The 17469-nt window shown below is 44.0% G+C and overlaps 1 protein-coding gene across 1 annotated transcript in view; it reads right to left on the bottom strand.

Moving 5' to 3' along the window:
- The window catches only part of CDAN1 (codanin 1), a gene marked incomplete in the record, with an annotated part of 1645523 nt that overhangs the window by 1339922 nt on the left and 288132 nt on the right, over nucleotides 1-17469 (bottom strand). Inside the window, 1 exon segment of the mRNA XM_044074210.1 lies at nucleotides 6657-6735. Within this exon segment, the coding sequence (XP_043930145.1) occupies nucleotides 6657-6735 (79 nt within the window).

Genomic DNA, 17469 nt, shown 5'->3' with positions numbered 1-17469 from the left:
AATATCCTTAGTTGCCACCCCCCTTAGAAATGCTGTTGAAGTGGCAGTAGCCCTAGTGGAATGAGGCCTAATCCCAGCTGGAATCTCCTTGCCATGATGGGAATAACAAAATGCAATGCAAAGCCAATCCACCTAGAAATAGTTTGTTTTGACACAGGCTTGCCCTGTGAACTCAAAGCAAAAGAAACAAACAACTGCTGAGACTGCCTGAAATCCTTAGTCCTGCTTAAATAATAACGCAATTGCCTGTGTACATCTAAAGTGTGCAAAATCTTTTCCCCTTTATTTTGGGGGTCTGCATAAAAGTAGGCAAATGAATAGTTTGGTTTAAAGCCACACTAGAAACCACCTTAGGCATAAAGGAAGGATTAGTACGTAATGATACCCTATCCTTATGGAAAATCAAAATGGCTCTACTGCCATAAGGGCCTGCAACTCAGACACCCTTCTTGCAGAAGTAATAGCCAACAGAAAAGCAGTCTTCCATGACAAGTATTTCAATTCAGCAGTAGCCGCAGGCTCAAAAGGTTGTAGAGTAAGTTTTTCCAACACAAAATTGAGATCCCAAGCAGGAGTAGGAGCTCTACGTGGGGGTCTTATATTCTTTGCCCCTCTTAGAAACTGCTTGAACAAAGGATGCGAAAACAATGGTGGGTCACAATCATAGTGAGCTGAAATTGCTGCAGCATGAATCTTAATGGAAGAGAAGGACAAACCTTTGTCCAATAACTCAGTGAGATATTGAAGAGCCACACTCAAATTAGGCTCAGAAACCTGCAAATTCTTTGCTGTACACCAAAATAAAAATCTCTTCCATTTTTCTGCGTACACTTTCCTTGTACTAGGTCTTCTAGCTTCCATAATCACATTTAAAACTTGTTGAGGAAGTTGAGACCTGCTGTGTTTCAACACAGAATATGCCAGGCTGTTAGATGAAGAGAGTGAAGCTTGACATTGAGCAGATGACCATCCTTCTGAGATAACAGATGAGGAATCAGAGGTAAAGGCCATGGAGGCTTCCTTACCAGACTCCGTAGTAGTGGGTACCAGTGTTGCCGAGGCCAATCTGGAGCTATCAAAATCATCCTTGGCCTGTCTTGTCTGACCTTTAATAGTACCTTTGGAAGAAGAGGCAGAGGAGGAAAGGCATACACATGAAGATTTTTCCAACTGAAAGACAGAGCATCCACTTTCCAAGCTGTGTGATGAAACCCCTTTGTGCAAAACTGTGGCAGCTGGTGGTTTAGTGGAGAAGCGAACAGATCTATGTCTGGAGTTCCCCATGACACTGTCAATTTTTGAAATACATGAAGATCCAGTTTCCACTGTGGGGATCCATGATTTGTCTGCTTAACACATCTGCTAAGGAGTTCTGTGCTCCCGGCAGAAACCTTGCCTGAAGAGTTAGTTGCAAGCTTAGCGCAGTCTCCCATAAAATCATTGCTTGCCTGCATAGAGGATAAGAATGTGTTCCCCCTTGCTTGTTGATGTACCACATGACAGTTGTGTTGTCTGTTAGAATCAACACCTGCCCTGGAAGAAGTAACTCCTTGAAAGCCATTAATGCAAACTGGACTGCTAACATCTCCTTCATGTTGATATGTAGATGCTGTAGTCTGGCAGGCCACTTGTCTTGTATCCACTTTCCATTTAGATGAGCTCCCCAAGCAATGTCCGAGGCATCTGTCGTTAAAATCTGACTCGCCTCTGGCCGGGTCACAGAGAGTCCCTTGTTTAGGTGACATTCCTGAGCCCACCACAAAAATTCTTTCTGAAGGCAAGGTATTATTTGAATGACAGTGTCCAAATCCTGGCAGTGCTGTGTCCATACATTTTGAGATACCATTGTAGCTTCCTCATATGCAGTTTGGCATTGGGAAGCACCAGAATACAAGATGCCATGAACCCTAATGCTTGAAGGACTGTCCTTGCAGTCAGCACGGACTGATGAGATAGTTGATGGAAGTAAAGTGATAGGCTCTTTTGTTTGTCCGGGGTTAAAAAGGCCATCTGGGCTGCTGTATTCAGTCTCACACCCAGAAAGCACATGTCTTGAGAGGGTACTAGACTGGACTTTATTTCGCTCACAGAATACCCTAGGCATCTTAGCACTGCTATAACATATTCCAGATGCTGTAGAAGGTCTTCCTTTTCTTGAGCCAGAATCAGGCAGTCGTCCAAGTAAGGATAGATTTGAATTCCTTGAAGCCTGAAGTAAGCTATCACTGGAGCCAGAACCTTTGTGAATACTCTGGGCGCAGTAGATAAGCCAAAGGGCAATGCAGAGAACTGATAATGAGAATTTCCAGCTCAAAACCGCAGATACTTCCTGCAACTTAGCCTTATAGGCACATGAAGGTAAGCTTCCTTGAGATCTAAAGTTACCATCCAGTGATCTTTGCCCAGCAGAGGTAAAAGCTGTTGTAACGTCAACATCTTGAACTTGGGAATGTCCAGAAAAGTGTTGAGGAGAGATAAATCCAAAATTGGTCTCCACGTGTTCCCCTTCTTTGGTACTAGGAACAGGCGAGAATAAAATCCTAGGCCCCTTTCTGATACAGGGACTGGCTGAATGGCCCCCAACTGGAGTAACTGAGAAACTTGCTTGTGAGCCCCTTTTCTTTGTGGAGGAGGAACGTCTGGCATGCCTTTGAAAGGGGGCATTGTATGGAAATAAAATCTGTAACCGTGGTGAATGATATCCAACACCCATTTGTCTTGAGTAATGAAATCCCAATTTTCTTTGAAAAGAGACAGTCTTCCTCCCAAAGGAGCTGCCAGACGAGAATCTACTGGCAGCTGAAAAGACAGGTCATTGGGTCTGTTTACGAAAGGACTGACCCCTGCCCTCACCAGAAGTCTGAGCAGGTGAACTCCCTGTTCTAGGCCTAAAAGAACCTTGAGCCCTGCCCCTACCACGTCTAGACCTACCCCTAGACTGGGAATCATAAGCAGGATATGTCCACCCCTTAGCAGGCCAATTTCTACTAAACTTCAAGGCTGCACCTGCAAAAATCTTTAACAGTTTGCATAGACTTAGCTTTGTCCTCCATTTTCTTTAAAACTGCTTCCACAGGCGATCCAAACAACACATCAGACTGTAAAGGAGCATCCAAAATCCTTGTCTTAACATGCTCAGCTAAATTCTGATCCTTCAACCAGGCATGCCTGCGAAGAACAGAACTAGTAGCAGCCACCCTCGAGGAGGCCTGTACAGCATCAAAACCACATTGCAAAGAATGCTTACCCACTTGTTCAGACACATGAACCAAATCCAGCAACTCTTTACACTCAATACCTTCCGCCAAAGCATCCACCTTAGATTTTAATTGTGAAAGGAGATAATTCTGATATTTTAGCATGTGAAACTGACAATTCAACGCTCTCATGGCTAGAGTGGAAGAAGTATACACTTTCTTTCCCCACCTATCCAAAGCCCTTGCCTCTTTATCAGTGGGAACAGGATTTTTAACCACAGAAGCCTTAACACCTTTAGGCCCTTGAGAAATAGTTTCTGGGTCCGCCCTAGGACTCTTAAACAAATACTTATGAGCTTGGCACCCTATAATACCTATCAGGCTTAACAGGAGCAGGAGGCAAAGAGTCAGGGTTCAGGGAAGCCTCTGCAAAAACATCTTCCACCACATTCAACACAGGAGGAATAGCTAAGGGCCTATGCTGGGGTAAAACAAGAATTCCCTAAGCCTTTTCCTGGAATCAGAGTAATCCTGGCCTTCCCATTTAAAGTGCTCCCTCATGGAATGCAGAGTCTCTGAAAATGAGAAATCCTCAGGAGGAGAAGCTGTAGGAGTGGAATCATCCACATCAGAATCAGAATAAGTAGGATACTCCTGCAAGTCTTCCGCAGAAGACTCTGAAGCCTCTGAACACTGTTCAAAACTATCAAACTCCGGTTCCACCCTAGGCCTCTTATCAGGCGGGGGCATAGAACCTCTAATCATAGTAATCAAATCTTCTGCCATTTTAAGCATATGTTTCTTAGGTACAGAACCCGAAATGCTAGGAGAAGCCCCCATTGAAGCTGAACTAGGCCGACCTCTCAAAGAAGTCTTGGCAACAGAAGGAGAGGCTCTAACTACCTTGGGAAGAGAGGGAAGAACAGTTACCTGAGAAGCCCCCTCAGCCTGGCCTACCTCCTGAGAAGGCACATCCTGTAACAGTAAAGTTTCTGCCTGAGACTCCATGGAAACTCCTGGCAAAACCTCCGGCTCCACTGAACCTTCTAAAGAACCGACGTCCGGGACTGCCGGTTCATCAACCCTAGGCTTCGCTGTTTTGTCCTTGCGCTTCTTGGACGAAGCGGGCGTCGGAGCATCCGACGGCATTTTATAATTGCAACGCTTCCCAAACACTAACCTGGCACAGTCTAACCTCCTCTTAATAGTGCGTTTGTTAAACCTAGCACAAGAGCGGCAACCAACAACGTCGTGCTCAGGCCCTAAACAAGGTATACACAAGGTATGGTAATCCCTATGAGGTATCTGTTTCCCACAAGAAATACAGTTATTCACTTTTCTGACATCCGGTTAAATACTGAGGCAAGAAAAACCAAAATGTTCCCAACGGGTACTTAGCCAACTCTGTTTCGGTCTGAAACTCCGGTTTCGGAAATATTTCAGAACGCCAACCTGCACTCGCAAAACTGCTTCTGCATCGGACCATGCGGCAAAAAAGACTGAGGATATGACGTCGGTCATGCGCATTAGTACCCTGACGTACTGACGTCAGTCTAATGCGCCCTGACCGACGTCAGCCTTATACTCTGGTATTCGGGCCGACTGGACGCGGACTATACCCAATAGTAAGGACTGCAGCAATGGGGAACGAAGAACATCCCTATCATCCAATGTGTAAGCTTCAGGGATGACAGGATGGAGTATAGTAGGGACCCTTTCGACTGTGGGATGAGATCCACTTGAAATGGTAGCTTGTAGCACATGCCCTAGGCTAGATGAGATAGAAGAGGGAACCAATGCTGTCTTGGCTAAAAGGAGGTCACCAGTAAGAGTTTTCTTTTTGTCCTCTAGAACTCTTGGAATGAGAGGTAATGGAGGGAAGCCATGGAGAAATATCCCTGTCCAATGAAAAAGACAGAAAGCATCTGTCCTCCAGAAGAGGAGAAGCTGTTTGTGTTTTCGGAGGCAAACAGGTCTACCTGAGGTATGCCCCAATGCTGAAGGATGTCCAGGAAAATCTGTTTGTTCAGGGCCCATTCATGAGGGTCTCCCCAAGGTCCAGCTTAACGAGTCTGCCAACACATTATCTTATGAAGGGAAGTAAGTAGCTATTAGCAATATACCTTTCTGGGTAGCAAGGTCTAGCCTTTCTGTGTCAATCTGCATAGTTGGTATCATCTTACTCCCTCCTCTTGCCTGGTTATGTACCACATGATAGTTGTGTTGTCTGTGAACAATCATAAGGGCTACATATTTCCAGGCATGAAAGAAAACTTGAAGAGCTTGGATGAGAGCCTTCATCTTCTAAAAGTTAATGTGTTCCTTTGGCAGCTTTGGCTGCCACCTGCCCTATACTCAGTGGCTCACTGATCAGGATCTGTGTGCTTTATTAAAGGCATCTGTGTACACTTCCTGAGCTGGGGCTGGAGGAGTGAAGGGAAGTCCAAGACTGCATGTCACCTGTTTTTTCCGCCATCAGAGTTCCCTACTGAAACACGGTAATAGAAGGATCACTGTGTTTAATGGGTAAGTGTAGAAACCACATTGTTTTTAGAAATCACTGGATTTTCCTCGTACACAGTTTGGATTTTGGAAGCATTTGATAGTAGCTACCACAAATCCCAGAGCCCTTAGGATCTCCCTGGCTAAGCACTGGCTGAGGGAATCTAAGCTGTTAAAGTAGTGTTTAAGGCTCTGCAATTTTTTCCGGTGGCAGGTAGGCCTGCATCCTTTCTTGTATCCACCCTGCAGCCCAGGAAGAGTAGACCCAGAGTTAGATGCAGGGAAGACTTGTTGCAGTTGACTGTGCACCTCAACTGTGAGAGGAGGTTGATGGTGAACTGGAGGTGCTGCATAATAATGTGTGGTGAGATAGCCTGGATAAAGAGACGGTGTAAGTAGGGAAAATGTGAAAATGTGAATTCCCTCAGTTCGACAGAAAGCAATCACTGGTGCCAGACACTTTGTGAAAACTCTTGGAGCTGTGGAGAGCACAAAAGGAAAAGCAGTAAACTGAAAGTGAGATGACCCAGAACAAAACCTGAAGAACCTCCTGCAAGAGGGGCTAACTGGTATATGGAGATATGTATCTTTCAGATCTACAGACACCAAAAAAGACTGAGGCAGTATGAAACGTAGAAGTATGTATAGTGATAACATTTTGAAAGTTGGCATTTTTAATTAAAAGTTATGCACTTACCGTAACTAAGCATCTGTGTTGTCCATTTTCATTCTTCCTCAACCCATGGGTTTGGAACCAATCCTCAGATCCATATCAATACTTTGCAATCCTCACACAATTTCAAGATAAAGAATAGGGATTTAGGCACTTGTCAGCTGTCTGTTTCTCTGACTAAACAGAAATCAACTTTACTTACATTTGGACTTTGTCTTCCCCATACATACACACACATTTTTGTTAATTTTGAAACTGTAAAAACATCTTTTCAGCATACTCACTCAAACTGCTTCTCCAATACTTGAGCAGCAAAATAAACGCAGTTGTGAACTGTCTTGAAATATTTTCTTTCTAGGACATCTGAAAGAAAAAAAAATGAAGCTAATCTGTTATATTCAAGAAGAGAAACAGAAGCAAAAAACACTCCACCACTACAGATCCAACTCTTCACTGGAATACATTCTGGAGCATTCTGTATAAACTTGCACATATTCTAGGATGGCAAGCATCTTGGACAGCCATTAAAGTGAATCTAAAAGCAAATGTGCTTGAATCCACTTTAAAATGCGGACTGCATACAGTGCTTGTAAAGGTATGGCAAAATAACTCTAGATAATACAGGAAATTCATTCCAACATATGGAAAAAAATTTACCCCAAAACCCTGTATTTTCATTGTGTAAACCTCTACATAGTGATCACTTAATCATTCAGTACTCCTAACTCAGCCTTCCAAAACTGTATCCAGGAAATCATCTTACTGACTGTACCAAAAGTCATTTTCATACAATTATGACAACACAGATAAACCACATTTTAACACAGAAAGAAATGTGATACTATTGTCATGGACACTTGTGTCTCCTTACAACTTCACTGACAATTTCATTTTTATTTTAAATAGGCTACTGCTGGCTTAAAATAAGTCTAGGCTGGTTTCCCAACTTGCAAGCAATGCATCCATCATTAAAAGCTGCAATGTATTTGGCTGCAGAAGGTGAAGACTGACATAAGCCGATTGGTGGGAAAGGGCTGCTCCAATCACTCCAGGATCTGGTGACAACACTACTACATAAACAGCAGGTCTTGTAATATGGTGGCTCTACAGACAGACACCTCATTGTCCTCTGCAACACCTGCATTTTAATGTGTCAAAAGGCAAAAATTCTGCCTTATGTTAACCCCAAAAAACATGCCAGAGGCTGTGCATGGAAATTCACCCAGTGTCTTCAGCTTAAAGGCACCCACCATGAGGTAATGAACCCTTTCCATCTTTGAAGGGCTTCATCTGTGCTGGGATAAGAAATTTCTCAGTCTACAGCCATAAAGGTGGCCACAAGAAGACAACTACCACCAAGGTGACCCTGGCTTGGGGTAACTGGTAGTTAGTTGCCTGGTGAAAAAACACCAAGATATCCTCCTCCTGCAGGGTTCCAGACAACATTTTGCTGTAGACAATGGGCAATAAGGAAAGCCATAATGGCAACTAAGTGATGAATTGAAGGAGTTTCCTATTGTAAGATCAGGTTTCATTTAAATGTAATTTGCTAGAAACACAGTATCCTCTTTGCATAAGTCTAGAAATGCAGCCATATTAAAAGCAGGCCTTCACAGTTTCCATGCATATTTTTTTCAAAACAGTACAAATAACCTTCATGTCAAGAATACTGATAAGAATAAAATGTGCAAAACATTGAGTACAAACAGATCTTGAGTAGACGGTATGACACTAGGGAACCAAGGTTAAAGAGGTGTGTAGAAATTTACAGGGTTTGTTATTAGGAGCTACTTCAGACAGTTTGGACTGATGTGCAGAACATCATTGCAGTGCAGTCCTCAGAAGTTTGGTACAGACACCAGAGAGTGAATGCAGAAATAAGGTTGAATATCCAGCATTCCAACATGTTAAATTATTCAGAAAGAAATAAACAAGAGTGCATAAGCTACAGACACTAATTCAGTTTATCAGCACTGTTACTGGAGACAGTAAGAATTGACATTCTGAGTAGAGAATTTATTGACAGTATAAGGAGTACTCCACAGTACATAAAACATTCTTAACCCAACTGCAGTGTACAGAGACTTATTCTGAAAGGTACAGGATGAGTTGGCACAAAGGAGGGAAAGGCACCTGTTCAGCACAGTTCTGGGTAATTAAAAGACATTCTAGTCTCATTCCCATTTCTTTCAGTTATTTCCAGTTTATTCCAGTATTCTACAGTTTTGTCAATTCTTACACCTATCTAGACCACAAATAAGAGTCAAAAGTAGTCCATCAGAATCAGCAGCATCAACCAAGCTCAGCAGGTGCACAGACTCCTTCCCACCCAACACTCTCCTAACTAGGCAGGTATGGAAATAGAATAGGTGAAGGCACACAGTTAAGGACCTTAAGCCCCAAAGTGGCACAGGACAAAGGTTTTTGCACAGCAGAAGCCTTAAACTTCTTGCTTGGATGCAATGCAGCAAAATTGTGCCATCTACAGGAAGTCTAACAATTCAGCACCAGTATGCTAAGTTAAATGACCTGCCCACGAATTAGATAGTTTATAAAAACACTAGTCTTCTTTAGGCCCAAGAATTACAGTCCAGGTGCCTCCAGGCAACTCTAATAGGAAGTCAAGGCCAATGTCAGTAGTCTCTGGCTGACTAAATTTGTAGATGACTGCAAATTAGGAGTGGTCATTGAATCTCACACTGACATAAATGTTCTCCAGGAGGGGCTGACACAGAAACAACTGGTGTCAGAGGCATGAACTAAAACTAAATGCCAAGAAATGCATAATAGTATCCTTTGGGAAGTCATCTATCCCTGGTAGCTATCATATTGACAACATACCCCTTAGAGTTGACCTAGTAGTCAGGGACTTAGGAACACACACAGATGGTAATCTAACCTTTGATCATCACGTGTCTACAGTGATGAGGAAATCATTCTATGTTGTGCAACTTATAAACAAAGGTATAGCATCCAAATCCAAAGTCGTCATTGTTCCACTGTATTCGGCATTCATCAGACCTATCATTGAGTACAATGCCCCCTTTGGTATGTACCTAACCAGGCACATCCAACAACTGGAACGTTCACAGAAGTTCCTCACTAAAAGAACACAGGGCATACGTAATATGTCCTATGCAGACGGCCTCAAGGCCCTATCCCTGTATTCCATCTGCTACAGGCTTTTGAGGGGAGATCTATGCCTGGCATACAGGGTACTGTCAGACCCCACTCTGATGAACCTCCTGCATATCCACAAAACAAATAGCACCAGAAAGTACAGTTTTGTACCTACCATAAATGTAGATGTTCGAAGATCCACATTGCTGCAGTCCTAACACTTGGGTAGTCCGCTGTCCCTCGGTCGGCCCGAATATCAGAGTATAAGGCTGACGTCGGTCAAGGCGCATTTGACTGACATCAGAACGTCAGGGTACAAATGCGCATGACCGACGTCATATCCTCAGTCTTTTCTTGCCCCAGATGTCAGAAGACCCTAAAAAGAAAGGTCAAAACCCATAGACCACAACTAAACAACCAACTAGCCTAACACCAAAAATATGTATAATATATACAATATATACAAAATGCAATATACAAAATGCAATATACCTCAGATGGATAACCCAACCCACACAACCACCTCAAACAACAGAGGGGAAGGAGGGAGGGTAAATTGGACTGCAGCAATGTGGATCTTGAACATCTACATTTATGGTAGGTACAAAACTGTACTATGTTCTTCATCTCACATTGCTGCAGTCCTAACACTTGGGTAGAATCCCAAAGCAGAGGTAAGGGAGGATGGCTAAACTATAATGAAGCAGGAGCTGCCAAAATGCCCTGCAACACAGCAGTGGCAAAACCAGCCCTGGATTTAGAGTACAATGGAAGGTGGTAATGCCTAGAGAAGGTATGCACTGAACTCCAAGTGGCTGCCTCCAAAATATCCTTAGTAGCCACCCCTCAAAAAGCAGTTGAAGTGGCAGTAGCCCTAGTGGAATGAGGTCTAATCCCAGCTGGAATCTCTTTGCCATGATGGGAATAACAGAAAGCAATGCAAAATCCAATCCACTTAGAAATAGTTTGTTTTGACACGGGCTTGCCCTGAGAGCACAAAGCAAAAGAAACTAATAACTGCTGAGATTGTCTGAACCCTTTAGTTCTGTCCAAATAATATCGCAACTGCCTGTGAACATCTAAAGTGTGCAAAATCTTTTCCCCTTTAGTTTGGGGATTTGCATAAAAAGTAGGCAAATGAATAGTTTGGTTTAAAGCCACACTAGAAACCACTTTAGGCATAAAGGAAGGATTAGTACGTAAAGATACCCTATCCTTGTGGAAAATTAAGAAAGGCTCAACTGCCATAAGGGCCTGCAATTCAGAAACCCTTCTTGCAGAGGTAATGGCCAACAAAAAGCAGTCTTCCATGACAAATATTTCAACTCAGCAGTAGCTGCAGGCTCAAAAGGTTGTAGAGTGAGTTTCTCCAACACAAAATTGAGATCCCAAGCAGGAGTAGGAGCTCTTCGTGGGGGTCTTATATTCTTTGCCCCTCTAAGAAATTGCTTGAATAAAGGATGAGAAAACAATGGTGGGTCACAATCGTAGTGAGCTGAAATTGCTGCAGCATGAATCTTAATAGAAGAGAAGGACAAACCTTTGTCCAATAACTCAGTAAGATATTGAAGAGCCACACTTAAATCAGGCTCAGAAACATCCAAATCCTTAGCTGCACTCCAAAATAAAAATCTCTTCCATTTATCTGCGTACACTTTCCTTGTACTAGGCCTTCTAGCTTCCAAAATCACATTCAAAACTTGTTGTGGAAGTTGAGACCCTCTATGGTTTAAAACAGAATATGCCATGCTGTTAGGTGAAGAGAGTGAAGTTTGACATTGAGCAAATGACTGTCCTCCTGGGACAACAGATGTGGAATCAAAGGCAAAGGCCATGGAGGCTTCCGTACTAGACTTCTCAGTAGTGGGTACCAGTGCTGTCGAGGCCAATCTGGAGCTATCAAAATCATCCTTGGCTTGTCCTGTCTGACCTTCAGAAGTACCTTTGGGAGGAGAGGCAGAGGTGGAAAGGCATACACATGAAGATTTTTCCAACTGAAAGAAAGAGCATCCACTTTCCAAGCTGTGGGATGAAACCGCTTTGTGCAAAACTTTGGCAGTTGGTGGTTTAGTGGAGAAGCGAACAGATCTATGTCTGGAGTTCCCCAGGACACTGTCAATTTCTGAAATACATGAAGATCCAGTTTCCACTCGTGGGGATCCATGATTTGTCTGCTTAACACATCTGCTAAGGAGTTCTGTGCTCGGCAGAAACCTTGCCTGAAGACTTAGTTGTAAACTGAGAGCAGTCTCCCACAAAATCATTGCTTGCCTGCATAGAGGATAAGAATGTGTTCCCCTTGCTTGTTGATGTACCACATGACAGTTGTGTTGTCTGTTAGAATCAACACCTGCCCTGGAAGAAGTAAATCCTTGAAAGCTATTAATGCAAACTGGACTGCTAACATCTCCTTCATGTTGATATGTAGATGTTGTAGTCTGGCAGGCCACTTGTCTTGTATCCACTTTCCATTTAGATGAGCTCCCCAAGCTATGTCTGAGGCATCTGTTGTTAAAATCTGACTCGCCTCTGGCCGGGTCACAGAGAGTCCCTTGTTTAGGTGACATTCCTGAGCCCACCACAAAAATTCCTTTTTGAATGCAAGGTATTATTTGAATGACAGTGTCCAGATCCTGGCAGTGGTGTGCCCATACTATTTTATACCATTGTAGCTTCCTCATATGCAGTTTGGCATTGGGAAGCACCAGAATACAAGATGCCATGAACCCTAAGGCTTGAAGGACTGTCCTTGCAGTCAGCCGGACTGATGAGATAGCTGATGGAAGTAAAGGGATAGACTCTTTTGTTTGTCCGGGGTTAAAAGGCCATCTGGGATGCTGTATTCAGTCTCACACCCAGAAAGCACATGTCTTGAGAGGGTACTAGACTGGACTTTATTTCGTTCACAGAATACCCCAGGCATCTTAGCACTGCTATCACATATTCCAAATGATGAAGAAGCTCTTCCCTTCCTTGAGCCAGAATCAGGCAGTCGTCCAAATAAGGATAGATCTGTATTCCTTTTAGCCTGAAGAAAGCTATCACTGGAGCCAGAACTTTCGTGAACACTCTGGGCGCAGTAGATAAGCCAAAGGGCAATGCAAAGAACTGATAGTGAGAAGTCCCAGCTCGAAAACGCAGATACTTCCTGCAACTTAGTCTGATAGGAACATGAAGGTAAGCCTCCTTGAGATCCAAAGTTACCATCCAATGATCTTTGCCCAGCAGAGGTAAAAGCTGCTGCAACGTCAACATTTTGAACTTGGGAATGTCCAGATAAGTGTTGAGTATAGACAAATCCAAAATTGGTCTCCATGTGTTCCCCTTCTTTGGGACTAGGAACAGGCGAGAATAAAATCCTAGGCCCCTTTCTGGCATAGGAACCGGCTGTATGGCCCCTATTTGGAGTAGCAGTGAAATTTGCCTGTGAGCCTCTATTCTTTGTTGAGGAGGAATGTCTGGCATGCCTTTGAAAGGAGGCAAGGTATGGAAATAAAACCTGTAACCGTGATGTATGATATCCAGTACCCATTTGTCTTGGGTAATCAAACTCCAATTTTCTTTGAAAAGTGCCAACCTTCCTCCCAAAGGTGCTGCCAGGCGAGAAGGTTCTGGCAGCTGAAAAGGTAGGTCATTGGGTCTGTTTACGAAAGGACTGACCCCTGCCCTCACTCGAAGACTGTGCAGGAGAACTCCCTGTCCTGGGCCTGAAAGAGCCCTGACCTCTGCCCCTGCCACGTCTAGATCTACCCCTAGACTGGGAATCATAAGAAGGATACGTCCACCCTTTAGTAGGCCAATTTCTACTAAACTTTGGAGGCTGAACCTGCAAAAAAATCTTTAACAGTCTGCATAGACTTAGCCTTGTCTTCCATTTTCTTTAAAACTGCCTCAACAGGAGAACCAAACAAGACATCAGATTGCAAGGGGCATCCAAAATCCTAGTTTTAACATGGTCAGATAAATTTTGATCCCTCAGCCAGGCATGCCTGCGAAGAACTGACCCAGTGGCAGCCACCCTAGACGAGGCCTGTACAGCATCAAAACCACATTGCAAAGAATGCTTACCCACCTGTTCAGAAACATGCACTAAATCTTGTAACTCTTTACAGTCAATACCTTCCGCCAGAGCATCAACCTTAGATTTCAACTGAGAAAGGAGATAATTTTGATATTTCAACATGTGAAACTGGCAATTCAAAGCTCTCATGGCTAGAGTGGAAGAAGTATAAACTTTCTTTCCCCATCTATCCAAGGCCCTGGCCTCTTTATCTGCAGGAACCGGATTCTTGACAACAGAAGCCTTAACACCCTTAGGCCCCTGGCTAACAGTTTCTGGGTCTGCCCTAGGACTCTTAAAAAGATACTTATGAGCTTCAGGCACCCTGTAATACCTATCCGGTTTAACAGGAGCAGGAGGCAAAGAATCAGGATTAAGAGAAGCCTCTGCAAACACATCTTCCACCACATTCAGAACAGGAGATATAGCTAAAGGCCTATGCTGGGGTAAAAACAAAAATTCCCTAAGCCTTTTCCTGGAATCAGAGAAATCCTGACCTTCCCATTTAAAATGCTCTCTCATGGAGTGAAGGGTCTCTGTAAAAAAAAATCCTCAGGAGGAGAAGCAGAAGGAGTAGAATCATCCACATCAGAATCAGAATAATGAGAATACTCCTGCAAGTCTTCAGCCGAAGACTCAGACACATCCGAAGCCTGCTCATAATCCCCCAACACAGGTTCCATCCTAGGCCTCTTATCAGGAGGGGGCATAGAGCCTCTAATTAAAGTAATTAAATCCTCTGCCATTTTGAGCATGTGCTTCTTGGGCACAGCACCTGAAGAACTGGGAGTGACACCCACAGAAGCTAAACTAGACCTGCCTCTAGGAGAAGCCTTGGAAGCAGAAAGAGAGGGCCTAGACCCCTTAGGAAGGGAGGGGAGTACAGTTTCTTGAGAAGCCCTACAGCCTGCCCTGCCTCCTGGGAGGCCACATCCTGTAAAATCAAAGTTTCTCCCTGGGTCTCCAGAGAGGCCTCCGTCGGAACCACCGGTTCCACTGACACCTCTAAAGAACTGGCGTCCGGTTCGGACGACTCCTCTAACCTAGGTTTAACTGCCTTGTCCTTGCGCTTCTTTGAGGAAGCCGGCGTCGGAGCATCCGACGGCATTTTGTAATTACACCGCTTCCCAAAGACCAACCTTGCACAATCCAACCTCCGCTTTATAGTGCGCTTATTAAACCTAGCACAAAAGCGGCATCCAACAACGTCGTGCTCAGGTCCTAAACAAGGTATACACAAATTATGGTAATCCCTATGCGGTATCTGTTTCCCACAAGAAATACAGTTATTCACTTTTTCTGACATCCGGTAAACCACTGAGGCAAGAAAAAACCAAAATATTCCCCAATGGGGTACTTAACCAACTCTGACTTCGGTCTGAAACTCCGAATTCGAAAAATTTCAGAACGCCGAACGGCACTTGCAACACTGCTTCTGCATCGGACCATGCGGCAAAAAAGACTGAGGATATGACGTCGGTCATGCGCATTTGTACCCTGACGTTCTGATGTCAGTCAAATGCGCCTTGACCGACGTCAGCCTTATACTCTGATATTCGGGCCGACCGAGGGACAGCGGACTACCCAAGTGTTAGGACTGCAGCAATGTGAGATGAAGAACATCTACCCATTCTATAGACTTCAACCTTGCCTGTGATTATAAAAAGGACCTGCTGTTGAGATATGTATGCATCCCAGAGACTACCGAGTCTATGGAACAGGCTCCCCATCCATGTGAAGCAGAGCTCCTCCCTAACCCAATTCAAGTGCAACTTGGACAATTGGATGGGAAACCAGAAATGCATCCCTGGTTTGGCACCTGTGTCTCCAATGGACACAGGTAACCTGTAAATGGTTCATCTCCCAGGCCCATGCTTACACTTATCAAGGGCTTCAGAACTTGTCAGAGATTTGGAATGCATGGCTAGGCTTATAAAGGCCCTTGTAGTCGTTAGCCTAGTAAACAACTATGAACATCTAATCCCAAACTCCAAAAACAGGATAAACCAGGGATCCTCAGGCTTGTTCATCAGTAGCTCTGCTAAATACTTCTAGAAACTAATAATAAAAGGTGAGAGAGGGTCAGTCCTACCTGCATCTGAAATATATGACCATCAACAAAAAGGGCATCATCCAGCAGCAATGAAGATGGGAGAAAAACATTAACATTGTCCACCTCAGAGACAGCGGTCCCAAGAACTTGAGAGGCCTCAAAGGACCCAGAGAGTGAGGGAGTAGCACCTCCCCGTGACACAGGTTTGACCTCGTACTAAAGTGAGCATAAGAGACACCACCAGTAGGCACCAGGGATCAAAACCTTGTAGAGGATCATGCAAAAACACAGGGTATTATAAAATTGGGAGAAGCCTAGGCGGAGTCTAATGGAGGCTTCAGACTGACATAATAATGGTGACATCCTGCACCCAAGACTCACTCCGTCAACAAATATCCAAAAATACACAATGTCAGCCTCAGCTCTGTGGTAAACAGGAAAAAATCCCTCACTATGGCCCAATACAACAGATAATCAATTATCAGCATGGAAAGCTGGAAAAACCATCTGGCATCCAAAAGTCAATGATGGATCACCCATCATGGAGAAAAGATAAGCAGGCTGATAAGCTGCAATGCTGACCCCTTGCAGGAATGTGGAGAAGAGTACCAAGTGCTGCACAAGGCCACACTAACTAGCGTATGTGTAAGATGTGTGTGTGTGTCTTCCTGGAATGCAGAGCAACTGTAGAGTGGCTAGGGCCTACCCCACACAATTCCTGAATCCCACTGCCTGAGGAATAAATTGGGTGTAGGGTTCTTGCCTTAACTGGGATGAATAAATTAGGTAGCTCTCACGCCCAGCAGGAATGAATGAGGTTTTAAGAAGCTGGCAGGACTGGCCTGAAGACAGTCCTGGGAAGACTTAAAACATATGCTTGACATCTGGTCTCTGAAACAGGATCCATGCAAGCAGAGAAGAGATGGACACTCCACAACGAAGGCCTGTCAGGCAAACTTGAAGGAGACCTAGAAGGCGAGTTCAAGAGAGGGAAATCACAGAAGACTGGGGAAAAAACAGAAGTACTGAATGAATAGCTTGCCTCAGTCTTTGGAAAGATAGCAAGGGAAAGGTACCCTGCTAGCATGGAGTCAAAGCAGAACAACAATGGTGAACAAACACCAGAATAAACAGGGAAGGGAATCAAAGGGACGGCAGCCTTTAGAGTAAAGCAAATGACCAGAAACAATATGGGGCTGCCTTCCAGACTCCTCAGATACTTGAATGCTGTGTTGAAGACCACCTACTGGTTCTCTCCAACAAATCACTGGCTAGTGTAAATGTGCTAGACAAAACAGAAGACTGACTGTGGTACCACTGTACAAAGGAAGAACCAAAATTAAAAAAAAAAAAAAAAATCCAGCGACCTACAGGACTAGATAGCAGACAAAGTCAAAGAAAACATCATGAAGTTAAGGCTAGTTGTCATTTCCATAAGACAATTTCCAAGACAGAAACCAACATGTGATGACCAAAGAGCCTGTGGTCAAAGCTGACCCACTTTTAGTTTAAGAGTGTTACAGGTCAACTTGACAAGGTAACACCAGTACAAATAGTAGACATCCAGATTTCAGTAAGACCTCTGACCCAGTCTCATACAGCAGGCTGATAGGAAAGGTAGAGGAACTGGGATATTACCAAGAATAAGGAAATGGACAGCTACATGCCTGAATGACAGGAACATGGGGATGCTGTGAGAGGTATGTCAGGAATTAGAAAAGTGACAACTGAAGTACTGCAGGGCCTGCCTTTGGTCCAGATAATTTCAGCACATTTGTCTTGAAAATACCTGAGAGTACAGTAAATGATCAACCTCTTTGTTGAGAACAAGAAGATAGGTCCACAATGGAGAATGGGGAGAAAG

This window comes from Protopterus annectens, chromosome 6.part0 (assembly GCF_019279795.1).
Source record: "Protopterus annectens isolate FY-2018-M chromosome 6.part0, PAN1.0, whole genome shotgun sequence".
Lineage (NCBI taxonomy): Eukaryota > Metazoa > Chordata > Ceratodontiformes > Protopteridae > Protopterus > Protopterus annectens.
The sequence above is the reverse complement of the archived record's forward strand: the minus strand, read 5'-3'. Positions and strand labels throughout refer to the sequence as shown.